The following is a 22,925-nucleotide window of genomic DNA, read 5'->3' on the forward strand; positions in this document are numbered from 1 at the left end:
CACGGTAGGTCCTGCCTTTCTGCTCCCCTCTGATCCCTGGCCCCCCGGAAAGGCATGGGACAGAAGTGTCCCTGCACTCACCCACGTGATTGGCAGCCCCATTCTGCCTCTCGTTCTCATCCACCTGGCATTTCTTCTTGGCGATCTTGTGGAGAATGGACGCCTTTTCTCTGAACCTCCCTGAAGCAAGAGAAAGTGGCAGGAAGGAGACAGAGTGAGGAGGAAGACAAAGAGAGAGCCTTGTGGCAAAGGGCGAAGCGCTGGCAAAGCAGGCATGTGGCTTCCTCGTGATGCTGCCATATTGCAGTGACTACTCCATTCTGTCCAACCCAGATGCCCTGTGACCTGCAGTGATGGGGACTTTCTTACCTTTGGGGATTCTTCAGCCCGATTCTCTGTCTGAGGACCTCAAGCTGCTGGACCATAGATGAAAGGTTTGACTTGGACCTCTTCCCTCCTCTCCCCTCCCAGTGGCTCACAAAATAAATGAAAGCGCCAAGCATCACTAAAGCTTCCCCAACTGCAGAGATACAGAACAGGTTTAAAGAGCTGCTCTGCAGGCACAGCCATTTCTCTGAAACTAAACGCTCATCCAAGGTTGGATTTTGATAATGGGCTGGGAAGGAAAGCCAAGCCCAGGGGTCCTTTAATTTGATTTCGGTTTTTAAACATTTACAGGTTGGGTATCCCTAATCTGAGAATCCAAAATCTCAAACAACTTCTGGTCGCAAGCATTTTGGATAAGGGATACTCAACCTGTATCATAATTAACACTGCAGTTTCTAAACAAGTCAGGAACATGCATCACAGCTTTTCAGATCAGCTGAGTCAGCTGCAATTAAAGCATCAAGGAGACAACTGATTCCATTTGAGGATTTGGGGCACAGAAGGATCAACTGAGCACAGCAAGGAACGTCAGTGATGAGACGCTTCAGGAAGGTGCTGGGAAAAATACATTCTCAATGCAATCGTTTTAACAGCTGTACCACAAGTGTAAGGCTTCATTTCTTCTTCATTATTGACATAATTAATGGGCAAATGCATGCAACAAGCACAGAAAAAAGCAGGCAAAAGTGTAGAGATTAGGGAAACACAGCACATTTCTCTTTCATTTTTAATCCTTGATTTTCTTCCTTGGGAGCATTCAAAGTACAAAAGATTCTGATTTTAAACTGACTGATTATTGCCTAGATTCAGATATGATGAGTCCCTCAAAACACCACAACCCCTACCATTTCCCCACTAGTGATTTTGTGTTGGCTGCTTTCCCTTGCAGCATATTAACAGGGAACTCATTCTGTGCTGGATAGAACCAAATCAAACCAAAACGTTTCTCCTGGGGAGTCTCTCCTCCTGGGATGGGATATGACAGGTTGGCACCCACTGCCCAGCCCCACCACGGAAAGGAATCATGGCGTGTGGTCACAGTGGTGGCTTGTGCAACAGGCTGGGAGTGACAGAACCTGTAAACTAGAGTCGGGCCAGTTGACTCCAACGGGGAAGGTGACAGGATAGAGCCCTTTCTGCTCACAGCTCCATTAGTCATTAGCCTAGACACTTGCGACCACAAAGGCAACCCCAAGGACGCTAGTACCTTAGTCTAGGCAATGAGTGTCCACCACACGACACAGTCTCAAAGGGAGCAGGAAGGGAAAGCTTACACAGAGCAAAGGAGGTCAGTATGTGGCTTGGGCTTCCTAAGGAATGAGAAAGGAGGAGGAGGTGATGGGCACGATTCCATACTTGGGCGATGGTGGTGGTCAGTGTTAGGGTCACCATCCTGGAAGGCAGTTTCAATTTGCTTATTTCTACTTCATCTTCAAGGGAAACTCTGGGAAGAAAAAAGGGGAAGGAAGAAAGCCTGGGGACTCGGCAAAGGAGGTGGTAAATGAGAGCAAGAAAGTAAAGAAAAGGAAGAGAGAAAAAGAAGGGACACAAGGAAGGAGGAAGCAGGCAGGGGGCTGTGATTGTCTGGAGCTTGCCCAGGCTGTGCGGAGGCAACACACTTTCCTGGCTGTCAGATCTAGGCTTCCTTGAGAACTAGGTAAACAGATAATAAAAGTGATCTTCAGCGCTCTGAGACTTAAGTCTAAAGAAGAGTTACTTCTTGTGGAAGACAACTCCAAAAAGTCCTCAAATCATGTGCTTTTTGGCCCAGAGGAGGAAAAAAGAGGTTCTGAAACTTTACTGGGGATGATGCGTCTACTCATCAAACCCTTTCACTGTGGGCTCAGGGTGAGTCTGTGAACTTAGAACATCCTGCAGCTCTGTGAAATAGAGACGATCAATCTTCGCTATTTTAAAATTATATATAAATATAATAATAAAGCAGGAAAGCATTCAGAAGAGGAAACAAATAAGCCTGTAGAAATAAAACCTGGAATAGTAATCTAATTCAAATACTGTCCTAAAGTCATGAATCATGGCAGAGAAAATATTTGATAGAAACCAGCTAATCACATATTGTCTGTGGTTATAAGAATCTTTTCAGAGCTTAGATGTGTGCCAGAGAGAAATGTTAATAAAACGGACCCCAAAGTGTGTAAGAGGACAGCCAGCCATTCCCTCTGCTAGGAAGCATCTTTCAGAAAAGTGTTGGCCACTGTCACTCATGGGCCGGTTTTCTCAAAATCTCCAAGAGAAGAGAACAAGGTAGGAAATGACTCTGGAATTGGGATTTTTGTAGGTTCTCAAGTATTTTGCAGGCTAACGTGGGTCTTCTAGACTGCATGTTACTAGTTTTCCTACTGCAGCAGCACCTCAGATTTTCCATACTGTTGAAAAGTAGGAGGGATTGGCACTGTTTGTTTTCTCTTGGGGTCTGGCCATAGGGGCACAAGGCAAAGCAGCTGAGGCTAGTTGGGGAACCATCTTTATGGACTTCCTCAACTTTTTTATCCAGCTTCTTCCCCGGCCATTCTTTGTTCCAGGTGACCCGGCAAGCATTCTGCATTCTAAACGCTAACAATGGCCGTTCCATAGCCTAGTGGGATTTTCCCTTAAAGATTAGTTTCTAGAAAGGCAGCAGTTGAGGGCCCATCTTCAGAATTCAGCACAAATGTGGGCTCTTTCGGGGAGGTGGGGCAAAACCTGACAAAGCAAGGCATGCTCATTCCAGCCCATCCGACACCCCTGGGGTCACCACAGGGCACCTTTTGAGAAATGCTATGAGAATGAGGCTAACAGGATAAGAGTGGGCACGAGGGACCTGGGGCAGAAGCCAGCACAGAACCTGTGACTTTCAAAGTGACCCTCTGTGCCTGGGAGTAGGCAGACATGGCACCTTCAGGACCTGCTCACCCCTAGGCCACAGCTAGAAAGAATACCAAGCAGAGGGCGTGTGTTGGGAACAGCACAGTGTTGTGGCTGAGTGGATGGGATTGAGAGGTGGGTAGATCTGAGTTTAAGCCTTAGCTCTTTCACTGGCTCTGCTAGGCGATTTTTGGTAAGTTGCCAAATGTTTCTGAGTTTCAGTTTCCCCTCCTGCTAAATAGGGACTGCAGTGGCATTGGCCCATGAGTTAAATGCAAGGCTTGCACGAGAAAATATGTGTAAAGGGCTTATCACAGTGCACGGCACTGGAAGAACTTGTAAATAAGAGGAAAAGGAGAAACAAACAAAATCTCAGGGGCAAGGGTGACATGGCCCTGAGTTGCTGTAGGAGGATGATTGCCATTTCCTCTTTTCTCAATCCACACTGGCAGGATTGGAAAATCAGCCACATCTGGACCCAGGAGTTTAAGCATCAGGACCTGGTTGGATTGGTGCTCAGGAGTCGGTGCATCCTCCAAAACCGATTAGAAAAACGATCATTTTACATCTTTCTGCAATTGAGAAGATCAAGGTGATGGAGCTGGCCTCCTGTGTTTTAAACATTAATACCTTTACAATCTTAAAATGGGAAGATGATGGTTCGCTTTCTCGCATCACCTGTAAGGACAGAATGCAGGCCAAGGAACTACCGCTGCTGCACAATCCATCTGGGTTGCCTCAAAACCTCATGATGCACTAAGTTCTTAACCCCTCTGCATCTCAGGCTCAAAATTTGTAAGCTGGGGATCAGAAGAACACCCAGCTCAGGTAGTCTTTAGAAGGTCCAATGGGTTAATACACATCACGTGTTTAGATGGTCTCTGACATACAGCAAGCGTTAGGAATTGTTATTCAGAAAGGGTTGCTATTATTATGGAAGTGAATGACAGAAAATTCTTCCCATAAATTACTGAAAATAGGGTAGATATTTAAAGTGGAATTGATGCTTAGCTGCCTCAGGTGCAGACCTTGGTGGTAAAGGGATTGCTCAGCTATTTTAGGCACAGATTCTATATTGTCATAAAGGTGGTATAGAGAGACGGATCTAAGAAACAATTGTGTAACTTTGTGCCTGGTGACAAAGAATCATGATATTTTTGAGTACTTTTCAAGGTAAGTGAAGGAGTTATTTTTAACATGTTTTAAGGCGACCTTAAAAAATATACTCTCTTGTGGTTTAAACCCTGGAAGTGTTGTATTTTTATATAGCTATAGATATTTGTATGGTTAAAAAATCTCAGAAATAGCAAACTCTTCTCAAATCGTGAGGCACCTACGTCAAAACCTAGTACACAATTTCAATATAGCTCAGCTTGGTCTGAAATGTGCAAAAGAGTGCCAGCTGAGTGTCCTCAGAGGAGTGCGTGTTGAGGGGGTGGTAGGGAAGTGTGGAAGGCACAGGTCCAAGCATAAGGGCCTCTGTGAATTTCGAAAAACAACCAGCCATCAAAATCCTTGACCAAATCATTGTGACATAAAACAGAAGCTCCATGCTGCATCAAAAAATAACCTTTGGCGGGTCTGTTCACTCAAAAGACATGGATTTTGCGTCTGTTCTGCTGTTCCTTAATTAAAACAAACCCTTGGAAATTCTTTCACATCTTTCCCACCACGCCTGTAATAGGCAGGCTGACAAATGGAGCCCTTCAGGTTGGAGATCAGATTAGCTCCTGACTGCTACAGAACGTTCTGAGCATCTGGAACACAGAAAAGCCAGGACAAAAGAGATATATGGATGCAAAGAGAGAGGCCACACATACCTGAGTGAACAGATCATGGTTTGGGGGAAGAAAAGAAAAAGATAAAATGGCAGGAAAAACTTGAATATAGTCTTTTAAAATCTATTTTTGTGTTTTCAGTTCTGCCTTTCCTGTGTCTTTCTCTGATGTTTATGGCTTGGCAGGTAGCTTAAAAGCAAGAGGGCACCTGAACTTCCCTCCTGTTTATCCAGGCAGAGAGGCCACCCCCGGTCTGAGAAGGCTTGAGACAGAGCGACTGTGGCTGGGGGGCTCCTCTCTCTCTCACACACCCCACATGCCATCCATCAGCAGATCTGGCGTCTCTATTTTCAAAACATTTCAGAATCTGATCACTTTTCTCTGCCCCCAAATCCCTGCCCCAACTCAACATTTTCATCTCCAGGGATGTTTCCCCCCAGCATCAAGTCACATGGGAAGAATTCCGCTGGTGTGAGTCTCCTGCTTCTACCCTTACCTCTCTGTCCCCTAGGCTGGGCTCATCCCAGCATCCTTAGAGATCAGTAAGTCAGATCATGCCACTCTCTGCTCGCAAAATCCTGCAGCGGCTCCCAGGTCGAAGTGACAGCCAAGTCCTTACAATGTCCTGTAAGATTCTATCCAAGGAGGCTCACCCTGACCCCTACCCCTCTCCTCGCTCACTCTGCTCCGGCCACGCTGTCCTCTTTGCCCTTATTTGCAAACACTGTGTATGACCTCACCTCTGGGCCATGACATTGGCTGGTCCCTCTCCCTGGAATGTTCTTCCTCCAGAGATCCACGGGGCTCACTCTCTCACCTCTTTCAACCACTTGTTCACCTGTCGCCTTTTCACTGGGGCTTCTCTGAGCGGCCTATTTACACCTGCAGCTTCTCTCTGCAGCATCTCCTATCCCAGGCTTACTGTCTCTAAACTGTTCTCACTGGCTGCTATGATGTATCGTCATTGCTGCTCACTACTTGTTGCTTTCCATGGGCAGTAGACAAGCCCCACGAGGGCAGGGATTTTCAAGACCTGCCAGCATTTAACCCAGCTACCTCCTTGGTTTTGCCCACTGCTGTATCTCCAGCACTCAGTAGTGCTTAACAAATCCTTCCATTCATGGTTTCTAGGCAAGTAGCTGAGGTTACAACCCTCTAATATGCTTCCTGTTGGCCAATGACTCAAAGTAAATTCCTTTAGGACCTCCCAAGCCCTTGGCTCCCATCCATGGACCCTAGGAACATTCTTGAGGTAAATAGTAGAACATGGGGTACACTAGGTGTTCATACTCCAGAGGTGGAAGGCACAGGGCCACATCCATTGTCCCCCTTCTCACATTTCCGGGCCCAACAAGGTACGTGTGGAAAGATGCCTTTTCGATGGAAGAGGAGTTGGGTGAGCACTGCAGAGAGCAGGGCGGGGAGAGCGGGGCCCTGGCTCCTCCTTCCTTATGAAGCTGCTCCTCATTCATCAAGTCCTAACTCAAGATCCAACCAGATGGTTTCTCTGCACGCACCCTGCAGAGACAGAGGCAAAGCCCGGAAGCACATGGCGGGAAACTCGCCAGACCCTCTGCTTAGTTAATGCTGTGGTCAAGTTCCTAAAGTCTAATAGCGTTTATATTATATAGTTAATGTTTATCTATTTTGCCTCTTTTTTTTTTTAAGTTTAATCTAATCAAGTCCAGACAAAATTAGTATTTTTACAACCCAAAACCCTTGCAGCAGGTATCAGACTACAGAATACGATGTTTCAGGAAAAGGGCCAACTTCCTGACCTTGGCTGAGGCTGACGCTGCCTGAGAGCTTAAGTTCTTTATCATTTTAGGTCGCCTGCTTTATTGTTTTAGGAACTTAATTTTCTGAACATTTCTATCTTATATACTCAGATACAAATAGCTCACATAAAGAAATTCTCAAAGGGGTTTGTCTGATTCTCAGATTTGGAGTTCTGAGCCAGGTAGGGCCTGCCAGACAGAAGCTTTAAATATCTTCGTTTTGTTCCCATGCCCTGAACCCTGTGGATATCTAAGAGATAAATGAATAAAGAATCACTTTACTAAAAAGGCAGGCCTCGTGTCCCAAGACCTGCCAGCATTTAACCCAACTACTTCCTGATGGGGATAAAAGTTCTCTTCAGAGTCAGTTTGGTGAAGCCATATCTTGGGTATACCTTTCTGCAAATGGGTTGTGACAATAATCTATTAATTTGGGGAGAATTTTGATTTGTTCACAGCACCTGGAAAATAGTAGGTGCTCAATAAATAAGCAGTGAAAGATTATGACCTACATATAAAAAACCAGAATCTAACAAAATAGTTCTTTCTTTTGAAAAGCCTATATATTACTCAGTTATTTACCTTGATTTAAAGTGGAAGATTTTAGATTTCGCTAACATTTATGCTGTAGCAGCTACTATTTTGTGTATATATATCATCTTCTGTCACCTAGATTTCATGTGTCTATGAATTGTCACTTAATTGAGTTCCTAGTTTCTATTTTTTTTTAATCTTCAACATTACATTGTAATCAGGTACCTGCAAATTTCATTTGAAATGTGGGTTTGCAACAGAAGAACCAGCGCATGCTGAGAGTCCTTAACTAAAGTCTTGGAGGCCCATGACTAAAATGAGATGATTCGCTCATTTCAGATTTAATCAAAAGAGAAACTTAACATGACTAATTGAACATGCCAGCCTCCTGGTAGAACAGACTCCCACTTTTTTTTTTTTTTTTTTTTTAAAGAGAAAGCTTCATGAGTGTGGAAGAATTATATTATTAATTTATAATAACAATGTTCAAGTTTGACTGATGAAGGCAACTTAGCATTTTCATCTCAAGGGATGTCAGAAACAGACAAAAAGAAGCATCCACAATTTGCCTTCTGCTGCCATTTAACACCTTCTACATATGCAATGTGGCAAAATCTGCCTTTACTTGCCAAGTCCAATCTTTCTGCTTTTACTGCTGACAGTTTAGATCATGAAAATAAGATGCAATGAAGTTTGAAAAGTGGGATGTATTCTAAGTAGAAGAATTCCTTGGTCCTGGTTTTCAGGAAGACTGTGGCTTTACCCACACAGCTGGTTTGGTCTTTGTGACAGAGCTGATGCCAGTTACTAGTTGGTTAGTCTGGTTATGCACGCTGACTAGGCTGCTGTCTTCCTAAGATCCAGCCCCAGGGAGATGCTTGTAAGAATACATCTCTGAAGCAGTAATGTGTTAATAACTGGTGAATTTAATACATTTATTTTTTTGGATAAGGCCCAACCTTTCAGAGAGCATCTGTTCAAGTGCCCAGGAAAACCCTCTGGTTATGGAAGGTTGGACTGAATGAGTTAAACCACAAACTTGGAATGAATGAAACATAACACGATATTGGAAATGGTGTCTGTGCACAACTGGGGCTCCCTGCTTTGGAAATTGAAAGGTAGAAAGTTAACTCGCAGTGTGCCTCTCAGACTTTCTGTAGGAATATCAATGGTCTCGAGGTAAGAAGGGCACATGCTGTGGAAGAAATTGGATATTCTGTGTAGAAGAATAGCCTTGTCATTTAATTTAGAGAGGACAAATACTTCCATTATAACTGCACCCTGGCTTTAGCTCAACTTTGGTAAAAATTCAGGTTTCTAGGCTGGGCCCGGTGGCTCACGCCTGTAATCCTAGCACTCTGGGAGGCCGAGGCAGGAGGATCGTTTGAGCTCAGGAGTTCGAGACCAGCCTGAGCAAGAGCGAGACCCCGTCTCTACTAAAAATAGAAAGAAATTATATGGACAACTAAAAATATATATAGAAAAAATTAGCTGGGCATGGTGGCGCATGCCTGTAGTCCCAGCTACTTGGGAGGCTGAGGCAGGAGGATTTCTTGAGCCCAGGAGTTTGAGGTTGCTGTGAGCTAGGCTGATGCCAGGGCACTCTAGCCAGGGCAACTGAGTGAGACTCTGTCTCAAAAAAAAGGAATGTAAAATAAAATAAAAATTGAGGTTTCTAAAACAAGTAAATTAGAAGGTAGTTACATCACAAAGGCTTATCTGCTTTGTAATGAAGTCAATTTGAATCTTTCTTCAAAGGACATTTAAGTTTGTTGTTTGAGGCTCTCTCATTCACTGTCAGTGGAAGCGTAAATTGGTGCAATCACTTCTGAGGGTAACTTGGTAATATCCTCCAAAATCTGAAATGTGTATACTTTTGGATTTGGTATTTCTATTTTCAGGAATTTATTTTGTATGTGTATATCTTCTGCTACGTAGAGTTTACTATAAGGGCAAAGAGGGTGTTCATGTAACACTGTTATAATAACTAAATAAATAAAAAATGAAAACATAGTAAATGTTCATCAACAGGGGATTGGTTGAACCCACCATGGAACAGCTACGCAATGAAATCTGTGCAGCTGTTAAAAAGGATAAGGGAAGTCTAAGTGTGCTGATGGAAAGATCTCCAAGATAGAATTAATAACAAAAGCCAGGTTAGAACAGTGTATGGGGAAAAAAGAGAATATGTCAAAAAAACTAATAAAAGTGGTTAGCTCTAGGGAATGAATGGAATCTGTGGCATAAGGGAAACTCGCTCTGATTGTTTTTTCTTTCCTCATGTAGTATTTGCTTTTTACCTCTGTATGCATGTAATATTTTTATAATAAAAATAGCTAAAATTAAATTACGATTTAAAATATCTACTGTGGTAAAAGTTTGGATTTGTATCTAAAAGGGAATATGATTTTTTTCATTCTTTTAAAGGTGTATTCCACAGGAACTATCTAATGTATTATGTGCTGCATTTGACCACATTAATGAAGAGTTTGGCTATGGACTGGATCAAATAATTACACATGCTTTTTATTTTCTATGCCATGGTCTAGGAACCTACCTACCACAATCTTGGTGATGGTTTAACCAAATGCAAGGTCAAGTTTTCAGAGGGTTTAAACAGACTACAAACAAGTGTCTGCCATTACACTTAGTAAAAGGCACAGGACAGAGTCTTGGGCATGGGACTGGAAGTAGCATCAAACTATCCATTATCTGAACACTCTCCTGATGGAGGCTTCCCTGGCTTCTCCAGAGAAGGGGACCCACTCCCTTCTGAGGCAAGCCATTCCGTCTCTGGACATGTGCATAGAAAGGTCTTCCTATGCTGAGCTGAACTCTCTCCCTGAACTGAGGAAGGCCAATCTGCTTCCCCAACCATGACGCCACCCCTAGCTAACTTAAGAGGATCCCCAAAGCTCTCCTCTCCTGGTAAGACAGAATCTATTTTATCACTGCAAACTGCCCATGGGACCAATTCCAAGAAAGAAGCTCTAGTAAGAACTTGTAAAACATTGTTCGGTTGTTCCCTAACTGTATGTTCCATCCTTGTTCACTTCAGCAGAGCTTCCAGGTCATCCATCAAGCATCCCCACCCTTACCTCATATGGCTCTGAACAACCCTGACCCGACTTAATCTCCAACCCCCGCCATCAGTAAATCTCCTAGATCCTTAACCTTTCCTCTGAATACTCTTTGCCTTCTTGCTCCAACTCAGACTCAGTTGTTTCCTGAAGGCCCTTTTCCCCTGTAGCCCTTGAAAGTGGCAGCTGCTTGTCCCTCCAAATGCCCCACACTCCATTCCCCTCTCCTCACTACTTCTAGACCATTTTGCCTCACTCCTGGGAGGCACAAGCCAATAATTCCACCACCTCTGCCCCAACTGACTTCCTTGTGTCCCTCCCTTCGTTCCTGAAGTTTGTAGAAACCAGCTCCACCATTGCTCCTGTCGCCAACTGTGCCATCTGGGGTGACTTTACGCAGGTGAGCTCCGCAACAACTGGCTCCTTCTTGCCTTTACCTGCTCCCAGCTCCCTTCCTCCAGCACCTCATCCACCCACCTCTGCGGTCAGTCCCCAGACCTCACCACTAGCAGTAACTGCATCACTTCCAAAATCTTGATTTGAACCGTCTTACTTTCTGTCCTTCACTCTTTTTTCTCTTTCCATTACAACAATTCTTTGATCCCGTTGGTCAATTCAAGGATGCTTTCATCTTTTCACTGCCTCCCTTTGTAACATGTTCTTCACTTGGCTTCTGGGCCACTCTTCTCTCCTGGCTGTCTTCCCACCCAGCTCCTCTCCTGGGCCTCCCCTTCTTTCAAGGCTTTAAAATGTGGAATCTCCAGAGCTCAATCAACTGCCAGGTATCGTCATCCAGCTCTCTAGCTTTAAGTAATACCTATATTCTATGACTCCCAAATTTATATCTGCTGCCCCTCCTGACCTTTGTTCCAAGTTCCAGACTCCCACACTTACCACTTTCTCAACATCTCCCTTTGGATGTCTCATGGGAGGCTCAAATTTAACACAAGCTCTCCATCTTCCTCACATAGCTTGCTCTGTTCTCAGTTTTCCTCATCAACATACAGTTACATCAAAGTGCAATTTTCCTGTTGTGGAGAGACTGCAACTTGCCTATCCAATATCTACTTTGTTTTCATTTCCTAATGACATAATACCTAAATTACTGGGGACAGCAATTCACACAGCTTAACCAACTACATTTTTCTAAACTAGCTGTAGTCATGTGACCAAATTTTGAGCTAATTTTACTGAGAGAGTCTTCAAAGGAGGATCCTTAAAAAGAAGGTAAAACATCTAGGGAAAATGACTTTGACACTTCTTCCTTTCTGGAATACAGATGTGATGGCTGGAGCTCCAGCAGCAGCCATCTTGGACCATGAGGTGTCTTTGAGGTTGAAAAATCATATCCTAGGGTGGTAAAACAGAAAGTTGGAAGGTGTGTGGGTCTTGAATTATTGTGGAGCTGCCATATCTTCCATGTATTGTCTGCATCTAGATTTCTTATACTTGAAAGAAAAATAAACTTTCATCTTAAGACACTGATGATATGGATTTTCTGCTACATACAGTGGACCCTATCCTGACTGATATATCTGTGTATATAACATAGTCTCATCTAGTCAAGTAAGGATTAAAATGTCCTATGAAGGCCACAGATAACACCAAGGACATATTTTAAAAGTCTGATGCTCTACTGACTGGGCTATCTGGGCTCTAAAGGACTTATTTTAAAATTACATTTTTAGTGAATACATCTTAGTGGATAAATCACCGCTGAGTGGAATTCCAAAATTCAATTTCTCTTTGAAAAAGAACTGTACTATTTCACTGCAACTAAGAATATCAAATGACTGGCTAGACTATGTGACCTTAAGATGCTTTTGTTTCTTTGAAATAATGCGGGTTTTCAAAACTGAGCCGCATACCTAATTAGGATCCCATGATTCCTGTAAGACATTATTAGTTTTTCAGCTTGCTAAAGAGGCTGTTGGTTGCCATGAAACAGTAGGGTTAATTTAATTAGGGAAAAATGTCATTGTAATTTTTGCCCTTGATATCACAACCTTTTCTACCTTTTTCCTTATACAAATGAACAAAGATTGACTTTTTCAATGATGGTGAAATTGTTTTGGCAATGGCTTCAGTTAAGTGGCAATGAGTTTAGGACAACACAATGTGGGTAGCTCTCCTTGTACATCACTTCTTTGCAAGATATTATCCAGGATGTCTGTCTACCTACCTACCTACCTACTGACATGTCTCTTTGAAATGTTTATCTCCAAAGAACAAAAATTACTAGTTCTATATACTGCCATTGGTGGAAAGACCTCTTCTCTTTTTAATTCATTTGTTCCTTCACACAAATTTGCTGTCTTTTGAATCAACTTTTGATATTTTCATTTAGAGTAGTTTTAGGAAGGAAGCCAAGTTCACTTTATTGAGAATTTTCCAGAGTGAGAATGGTATGAAATTTGGGTATCTGCAGATGAGAAATAAACTGTGGGTTATTAACTTTAAGTAAAAGTTGGAGACTGCTCTTCCAAGAACGTGCGGTATCACCGCATAAAGAGATAAGGGGATGGCCTTGCATGGGGTGGGGTGAGGTCACCGAAAGACCACTCCCAGTTATTCATTTGTGTCCCCAGAACTGTCTTGTTACAGAAACAAATATAGTCCCTGGAGGAGTGACGCTCACTGATCTATCAGGTCTAGCAAAATGTCTCATACAGAGCAGGTGCTCAGTTACTGTTAAGATTTATGGATTCTGCCTGCCCTCATTTCCCAAGGCAAAGCAAGATGCCTCTGCTGGGCTCCCCCAGCACCTAGGGTCTGCCCGTCTCACCACGTATCTCTCTGCCTGTGTCTCCCACGAGGTCACCAGTCCTTTAGGAGGACTGTCTTTAATCTCCATGGGCCCCGCCCTCCATCTAGCGCCTGGTACATACTGGATGTTGATGAATGTGTGGAATAATGAATGAATGAGTGAATACAATTTTGATTGGCTTGGGGTGGGAGAGGAGGTTGGGTGTGCTCTAGGGCAGGTTCTAGGGCCCCTGAGGGAGGGAGGGAGGGAGGGAAAGGGCTGTTTGGACAACATCATGATTTTGTACAGTATCTGAGAGTAAGTATATTTTGTTTTTATTGAAACAAACTTTTTATGGGAAAGTGTTCAAGTAGGGTAAATGTTTTCTTCAACAGCTCATTGTCGCCCACACCGTGATGTCCTTGTTCTTAGTCAGTGGTCTCTATCCAGCCTTTCCTCCCACTCCGTACACTGCATCCAATTCAAACTGCCCCGTTCCTCTATGCACCTTGCACAGGGTGGGACTCTGGGGGGACACAGACCTGAGTTCAGGGCCCACATCACAACTTAGCACCTCTGAGTCCCGGAGCAAATGGCTTTGCTTCTTTCAGTTTCCTCATCTAATAAAATACTTCTCTGAGCCTTGGTTTTCTCATCTTCAATAAAATCTACCTTGTGTGATCATTATGAGGGTTAGATCATACAGGATATATAAAGCCCACAGCACTGCATCCAGCAGGTAGGAGGCACCCAGTAAATGTCAGTGTGCACCCATCCTTTCATCCCTTTCTTAGCCTAGTAGGTTGGTCCTTGTCAACCTCCTTCCCTGATTTACCCCATAATTACTGATTCTTTAGGGCCCAGTTCAAAGATTACCTTCTCCTCCAATCCCCTATCCCCCAACTGAAAGCAATCTCTCCTCCCCTATAGTCTGCCATCCTCTCTGAACACCTGCGGTGCTTACCACTTTCTTCCTGGTGCCTCAGTGATTGCTGTGTGTTATGTCTCCCCCTGGTCTATAAGTTCCACAGGGACAAACTGCCCACCTTTTAATCTGATTTCCCCAAAGCACCTAGCAGAATAACTTGAATACAGTAGGTGCTTAAAAATAATGGACTGAATATGTGTAGGATAGTTGTCTATATTTAGAAATCATCACTCAATTCCTCTTTGGGTATGGGGTGGCATATATAATGCATCTTTCCATTTCATCCATGTAGGGGAAAAAACAAAACTCAGGCTTCATTGCAAGTAGCTGACCTCACACAACATCTAGAGGATTCTTTGGAAACATTTATAAATAATGACTTGTCACATGGGCAGTCACAATAAAGCCCTGCTCAGGGGCTAGCCACAACTCTAAATTTGTGAGAGTGCTTAAATGGAGTGGGGTATTTCCCAAAGGCTAGCTAGTCCACAGTTATTGCCCCAAACATCTTGGTCTTTATTGCACTTCCTTAAATTGTACAACATGGAAGTGACATAAATCACAGTTATTATTATCATTTTCCAGTGGGAGGGGAGAGGCCTTTGAGAATTTGAAGAGGTCATGCGTGACTGCCACTAGTGGGTCTGAGGATACTGAGCTGGCTTTGAGTCTTCTAGATGGAATCCCAGGATTAGGTTTAAGCCAGATCTAGCTTGTTGTGGCGGCAGCTGCTGCAGGATGTGATTTAAGGTGTCTGGATGGGGAGCCTCTGTTCCAAAACGTCCTTTTGCCTAGTACCTAAGAGGCATCTCTATGTGTTTAGAAGACTTTGTAATCTTTCCGAGGTTCCTATTCCAGATGAAAGATTAACCTTAACCAGTATTTCCACAAGGGTTTCACGAGAGGTTCCATATAAGAAAGTCTGGGAGATGCTGCTCTATCCCTCCTAACAACTTACTATGTGCTGCAGTGCATGGCAGCATATCGAAGCCTCCAAGAAGTGACATGGTAAAGAACCAATTTATCTTAATTCAGAAGCCCTCCCACTTATTCCCTATGAAATCAGCCTTGTTTCCTTGTTCTTTTTTTTTCCTTCTGGTTGTTGGAAAATTCCTAGTGACATCCTATGTAACTAGTATTTCATAGAACACCCTTTTAAAATGCTGCCTTAACTACTGTTAGCTGTTACTGTAATGGGGATAATTTTCGGCTAAGAATGGACACAAGGGGATATGTGTGAGGTGATGGGAAAGCCCAGAGAAGGATAAAGAAAGTCAAAGGTGACCCATGAGGGCCCCCAAACACAATCTGATAGTCTGGCCATGGTTCTCAATTCCAGACATTATTTTGACTTTGTTTCCCTGTTTCAAAAGCCTAGGCGTTATCAAGTGATATCATCAGATTGGAAGTAGAATTTTGCATCTTGTAATCTTGAATTGTCTGGTATAGGGAGGAAAGAAAGGGAGTGCTTGGGCAGCATTTGCTCACATAGCTGTGAAAAGAGGGAGGGGAAGAAGAGAGGAAGGGTGAAAAGGGCAATTGAGGTGGCAGGGAGACAGAGGTGCACCAGCAGTGGGAAGTCGAAGGTGAAGGCAAGGGACAGAATGCAGAAAAGAGATAAAGTGAAGGGTCGTGACAGGTCAGGCGGAAGCTAACAAACCCACCACCCAGGCCATGAATAAAATAACAGTGGGGACACGAGCTTTCCTTGAAGGTACAGATTGCTCTTTCACATATTCCTATGTGTAGCTTTCTACCCTTGGCCTCTCATTGCCAAGGGTCTGCATTCCCCCGAGTTGTCGGAAGGGCCCAGGCTGAGATCCTATAATACTAGTGGCCTGCTGCCTCCAGAAACACCACAGTGGTTAATTTAAAGCACAGGGCTGGCAATAGAGAAGGGCCCAGGTGTTAAAGTGGGGAGGGGCTGAGAAGGGGTTTCCTTTACCCAGGGCTGTTAGATGTTCCACTGCGTGCATGCAAAGCAACTAGGAGGTCTTTGGCAAGCTAAGGCAACTTAGAAATACTGGAAGCTGAAAGCAAGATATGCAACACATTTGGGAGTTTCTCTCTCACGTTGAAGGATAAATTAGCTGATTCCCCTACTAGGGTACTTCTTTCGATTTCTTGTCAGTATCAGTGTAAAAATCATGTAAAAACCTTAAATGTTTTTTTTATAACTTACAAATATTATATTTTATTCAAAAGGTGGAGATGTGTGTGGGGTGAAATAAAAGATAGGGCAATAGGATAGCTCCCTTTAAAAGAATTCCAAATTTTCAAATTGCTGTTCCATGGCAAACCTAAATCAGAAAAGAGATTCTGCCCGGGACAAGGCTGTGTTCTGGGATAGTACCTGGAATTCATTAATAAATACATTTTAAATAAATCTCTCCTCAGGGAAAATGGTTAAAATGACACGCTCAACCTCATAGAGTGGGAACCCCAATGTAGACAAATTCCATGGCTGGAATGGTGGTCCTGGCCTCTCAGAGTAATGCTCTTATTCAATGGGGACTTTGTGGCTGAGGACATGAGCCTACAGCCCTTTGCAGCAGAGTCAGGACTCTAGCTGGTTTGGGGATAGGAATTCAGATCTCTCATGCCTTTGCATCAGAAAGTCACCAGAACATACATCCCCCGCTGAAATTAAGGACATGTTAGAAGAGTGTTGGATAGATTTTTCTGTGGCTGTTGTGAGCATGTGGAGGGAATAATGCTGGCACAGTGGGTGTTTACTTGTGTTTATATTACTGACACCATTTCTCTGAGTGTGTTACAAAATTAAGATGGTTTGGATTGTTTGAATGGGATAACATGATTACCCATGGTATTGCACGTCTCCAATTCCAAATAAACACAATGGCAAAAACTAGACAAAAATGCAAAAAGAATAAAAAAAAAATCACACAATGTCACTGAAGTCATGCAAAGTGGAAAAAAATTTTAAAAAATGGGCAAGCAACAGACACTATAAATGAAAAAAGAAAAAAAGCCAATGCATACAATTCTGAAATCATTCTTACCTTCTTCAGTCATTGTGTCATAATATTTTAGTTTTCCATATGATCCAAGTTCTACAACATCACAGTAAAAGACACAAAGATAAGGAACGAGCTATAATGCAAGAACTTTGTTTTTACACATTTTTAATTAATCAGATTCAGAGTTATACTGTCAAATTCCGCAATCGTTAACTATATGGAGATGTGCAAACATGGCCCATGTGGCAGACAGCTCTCACAGCCCATTTTCAGAAATCACTTAAAATATATTATTCTCCTGGGGGTAGGATGTGCCCTGCATTACAGAATAGGACACAGTTATTTTAACATCCGACGAAACAGAATACTCGGCAAAGATAACTTCACCCCAGGCCTAGCCTAATCCTATAATTTTTAGAGAGTGACACTCCAAGAGAAAGGCACTGGACAAGGCTGATGTCCAGGCCCACAGAAGCTTGCAGAAGCTGTCATTCCTTGGATGGAACAGCAGTTCCAGAAGTTCATTTCACAGCTTTTCTCCAACAGAACCACTTCCTAGAAAATAAGGAAGGCTACCTGGGAAAACCCAAAATGAAGAAAACAGGTTCTAAACTTCACTTTCACTTTTCAACTTGTACTTTAGACAGAAGACACCGAATGCCACCGAGCAGCCCGCTGGGGAGAGCTGTTGAAGGTGCAGAGTGCTCTGGGAGGAAGGGGGAGGCGTGTGCCCAGAGAAGACCACCTGGCTCAGACAGGTGACAGATTAGCCACTACTCTGCGACCACAGCTTCACCTGCTGCTGTGTAAACAGCAGGAGGAGGAGGGAAGACCAGCAGCTCTTCCACTGTGTGCAGACCACCCCGCAGACTCCTCTGTAACGGAAACCACTGGCAGAACGTGAGCTGGTGCGAGTTTTCTTATTTTAGTTTTAAAATAGAAACTTTTATTTTTGTTCATATGAAAATTCCTGATTGTTTTAGGCAACATTGTGAACAGGTTAAAAATATCTTTCCTGGTCATAACAACACTCTCCCAGTAAACCTCAAGAAATTAATTAGACTCAAGAGATATTCCTGTGATTCTGCAGAATGTGTCCACGGCCCATTAACCTGGGCAGCTGCTGGGAATCGCACATGAATCAACTTGTAATTAATGGGTTTTGTATGCAAGATGAAGGATCTAGCTTAATACACAATAATAAACAGTCTCTTATTTTACATTTATATTAGACATTCCCTATATATTTTTCCAAATGCCTAAAGTTTTACCTACAGCTGCTTTAATACAAAATTATGTGTTGGGGAGAAATATCACCTCATCTTTATGTTTCTGCAAAAACCTTCCTATTCTGGATTTTGTTAGACACATTGCAAAAGATGCAGGTGCATTAATAAGAAATTGAATGTTGTGTAAATAACAAGAAAAATTTTTTCATGACTCTTGGAGACTGCCATCAGCGGAATCTATTTTTTCCTGGTATTTTAAGAATGATAGTCTATCATATATTTGATTTTGCACAAGCTTGGAATTCTTAAATGGTCTCAATGCCTTCATAAGCATCAAACACATGTTCATGGTGGCTTCCCACATAATATGCATGTTTGTGTGTGTGTGTAATCTTGCAGTAAGTTGATAAATCATTTCAGCTAACTAATTGATTTGTGACCTTTCGTCCTTCCCTGGGTAAGCAGCAGAGTAAGCAGCTGGCATTCTCCATCATTGGCTCAGGAAACAGAGTGTGGGTGGCTCTGTGTTTGCAATGTTGGATGCAGACCATACTGTACACAGTGAAGAGCCCCACTGCATTGGTATGGATCCGCCTTAATAGATGCACACCTCTGTACGCACGCACCTGTCTTCATGCATCAGTCCCAACTTTCAAACATCTGCTGGTGGCAGATGATATTATTCTTAACCTCATCTCTTGTGGAACCAGGTAAAAATAAATAAATACAATCATATTGTTTAATTATCACTTTATTTTTACACGGTCGGAATTGGAACTGTCACAGATTCTTGCCACTGTGGCAACGTCTAGATCCTTTCTTAGCTGCTTTCCTGGATGATGAGTGGGACAGAGGGACAAGAACTGTACAGAACATACCAAAAATGAGGCTGATGATGGTGGAAGAGAAGGTAAAGCTGAATAACAACAGGTGACGTGGCAACTCAAAGCACAGAAAGGAAGGCATGGAAGGAAACGGTATCTGCCAAAGGACCCATGTTTGCAGCTTAAGAAAAGACCGAAGAGGGTGGAGAAGGAAACCGGCCTGTTAGAACACAGTCTAACACTGACCGCAGTGGGCTGGAGAGATGGTGAGCTCAGCAGCAGCTCCAGGAGCCAGGAAGTCCTCCCCAAATCAGGGCCTCGGGAGGTGCAGGAAGAGGAATGACATGCTACTAGGACGGACACAACATGCACACGTAGGCCAGAGCTCATCATGCACCTGGCTGGGGTCCTACAGCCCCTGACGCCTCATGGAAAGCGGTGTCAGCCACTGTCTGTTGACAGCTTGCCTGGACCTAATCTGGCTGAGAGGACCTGGAAGGCACGGACAAAAACTCACCTGCATGGGAACAAGGCTTCCAATCAGCACCCTCCCTATAATTAATCATCAAAGCACCTTTAACATAACTGGATTAGGATTCAAGCTGGGGCTAATCCAAGATTAGATTTGGGGATGGGAGGGAGGAAGTAAGAGAGTTCAAGGGCCTATTGGGTAACACCAGCTAGCAGTGTTCACTGTATTAACTGAGCGAGAGGCAGCTAGGATTGGAAGAATGATGTGTCACCTGTGAATGTCATTCTAGGTACCACCTGGTGCCTCTCCTCTATAACATTTCTCTAAGAGGGCCACACAGCCTGAGAGAAAATTCCAGAACCCAGTGGTTGGTGTTTGATATGAGCCTGTAATCTGATCATGAATACTGCCCATCCAGGGAACCACATGTGCTTTCAGGCCATTTGGACAGCTGTGGCCACCGCTGTCCAAGCTCCTGGGTCTCCAGGGAGATTGTACCTTTCATTGTTCCTTTGCCCACTTCCTCCCAGTCATGCCATACATCTCACTACCTGGCTTTAAGGTACCTCTGCATTCTTCTCCATACTCCATGACTGATACAATCAAAGTGAGGGTCTTGTCTTCAGTCTCAAAGAATCTGTGAATAAGAACTAGCATTTTGAGCTCCTAATCTCCTTTCTTGAGAAGTACATGAACACAGATTTCTCTTTGCAACATTGCCTTTCTCAGTTTCACTTTTGAGGCCTTTGGCATTCTCAACCCTTTTCCCACGAATCCCCGAGGTGGGAGCCACAGGAAAATGACTTCACACATTTGAGACCTCAAAATTCTGTCATATAAAACAGAAAGTCAATAGAAGCATCTATGTAGTGTTCATTTTATTAGAATGAAAAACAGAAGTAGAGAAATCGATGAGAACAAACATTTAAGTGTTAGCTGATGGGAAAAATGATAAACGTATTAATTTTTTTCAATCAAAGAGCTAGCATTTTTTTTTTGTATTGGTTTGACTTGTTTGTGAAGATCTAAAAATTAAAGCTTTCTTAATACAAACAATCGTTTCTTGGTAAAGTTGTCTAATACCTGTCAAGGAAATGTGTACGAATACTGGATTGTATCACACCCATGAAAGGATTATTTTCAGTAGTGCACAGGAGTTAAGATTATGGGCTTTGCAGTCAGGGGTGTAAATCTGGACCCAAGATCTGCCACTTAATAGCTGTGTGACTTTGAACGAGTTGCTTCACCTCTCTGAGCTCCAGTTGTAAAGAGGGATGATAATTGTACCCATAAAGTGGTGGTGAAGGGTAACGAGATACTGACACACACTAAGCAATCAATAGTGGGAAGAGCCACAAAGAAGAATGAAGGACAACCCATGGGACACAAAGCAGGCATTTAGAGAACTCGGTATTTTCTGCAGGTTTGTTAAAACAAGTTCAACACTACTTATAGAGCTTTTAAATAGGCATTCATTGTGCAACAACAAAAGATATTCTATAATGTCAGGGTCAGTATTTAAACAAGACCTCTTCATCAATCCTACTTTTCTGTTGTCAGATCTATGTGGAATCAAAACATAGACCACAACCACGGGAGTTGGATGTAGAAAGTGGACACTTCATTTATCTGATTGCCAGCATTCCAGCTTGAAACCTAGATGCTTTTCCTTCTAGTATTTGCATATGAGCCTGTCTCTCCAACTAGGCTGTCTATCCGTTGGAGACAGAGACCCTATTTCTCTTTAGATCTCTCCCAATAGAACCTGAAACTGTGTTCTTCTCATATCATGTGCTCTCCTCACATTTCTTAAATAAAGAACACAAATGCACAGCTCCCAAATGATGGTGAGGTTCAGGATGCTTTGATTTGTTGAACTTCCCTGAACTTGCTGAAATCAGGAAATCTGCCACTGACGTCCGTGGCTTCTTGACTGTTGATACCGCATCACTATCTAGGTTAAGAGGGCTTCTGAGTGAGGCAGAGCAGACAGCTAATTCAAAACTTGGCTCTAACTGTTTATGAGCTGTGTGGCCCTTTCTGAGCCTCAGTCTCTTCTTCTGTAAAATGGGGACAAGAGCAATTAATACTTATTTTCAGGAGGGTTTCTGGAGGATCAGATGAGAAATGTCTATAAAGCACTTTGCATTAGGGTGGTACAAACATCTTTAGTCAATACCTCTCTTTGTCATATGCCAAAGGTCCATCCTGAACATCTAAGTCACCCCAGCACAAGGTAGTCAAATCCTATTCAAACTCTAATTATCTCTGTAGGTGGGCATCAATCTATACTTGACATGTGCAAGTCAACAAACCCCCCCTACACTTCTTACCTTCAATACAAGGAAAACTGTCAAAAGAAAAAGTTTCCATCTGGCAAAGGCTTCCTTGGCTAACTTCCAGAACCATGTTTTGCAATATTAACAATTTATCCTGAAGGTGAAGGCATAAAAAATTTTTTTTTAAATCTGTGAATTTATTTTTATTAGAGGGTAAAAGTGTTTTAAAGTTTTGTAAACGGGTAGTATGAGGCTTGAGTATTTGTAATTTCCTACCCTAATCTCTACAGACATGGCACTTATTTTTGTAGATTTATACAATTTTTAAGTTTCTTGCAGGATATCTGGGTTAACATAGCACGCTATCTTTTTCTCCTGTCTTTATGCATGAAAAAATTTCATCAAAAAAACCCCCAAGAATTTCGAGTTAAAAGATGTCTTCTAATACAGCCTGATATTAAGCTTTTTGTTTGATTTCACCTCAAAAAATGATACATAGACTACCAAAATTAATGGCTTTCCATTAAAAGGCTTTCTTTGGTCATTATTCTTTTATAGCAAATGTTTATGCCAGTGCAAGTATTGTTTTTAATTTTAAAAAAAACCTTAAGAAAAGGAGGTTAAATGAGGAAACAACGAATTCTCACTTCTTACTCAAGTCAGAATGAAAGGCATATTTTAACTTTCAAATTCTAAATCTCACTCAAAAAAGCTTTCAAAGTACTGACTCATTGCAGAAGTTCTGCCTAACATTCTGTGGGGGATAGATGTTCATGTGTTAAACCTCCCTAAGAGGCTCTGAAATGTGTATAGGTTTGCCTGGGCACAGTAGTACTCAACATGTGGTACACATATATGTCATAACATGAGGTGTTAACCAAGATAATTTTGCCCTGTGGAATTCTTTTCACATCTGAATCTTCCAGATCTATGTTAATGAGTACTTCTGTTTGTTTTATGAGGTTAAAACTTCTCACTAGGCTTTTGGAAGCAAGGCAGGAACTTCGCAAATAAAGGTAAATGGCTGAACTTGTAGGTAATTAC

General features: G+C 42.7%; 1 protein-coding gene across 2 annotated transcripts in view; it reads right to left on the reverse strand.

Annotated features, from left to right (window-relative positions):
* Positions 1-22,925, reverse strand: part of SLC24A2 (solute carrier family 24 member 2) — a 219,830-nt gene that overhangs the window by 35,565 nt on the left and 161,340 nt on the right. The window contains exons 4-5 of one of the 2 annotated variants that reach the window (XM_069474238.1): positions 17,120-17,170; positions 82-180 (exon numbers count right to left, since the gene is read on the reverse strand). In XM_069474238.1, coding sequence (XP_069330339.1) covers positions 82-180; positions 17,120-17,170 — 150 coding nt within the window. The remainder of the gene's footprint in view (positions 1-81; positions 181-17,119; positions 17,171-22,925) is intronic. The other variant, XM_069474239.1, reaches the window with a different exon arrangement.

This window comes from Eulemur rufifrons, chromosome 7, assembly GCF_041146395.1.
Source record: "Eulemur rufifrons isolate Redbay chromosome 7, OSU_ERuf_1, whole genome shotgun sequence".
NCBI lineage: Eukaryota > Metazoa > Chordata > Mammalia > Primates > Lemuridae > Eulemur > Eulemur rufifrons.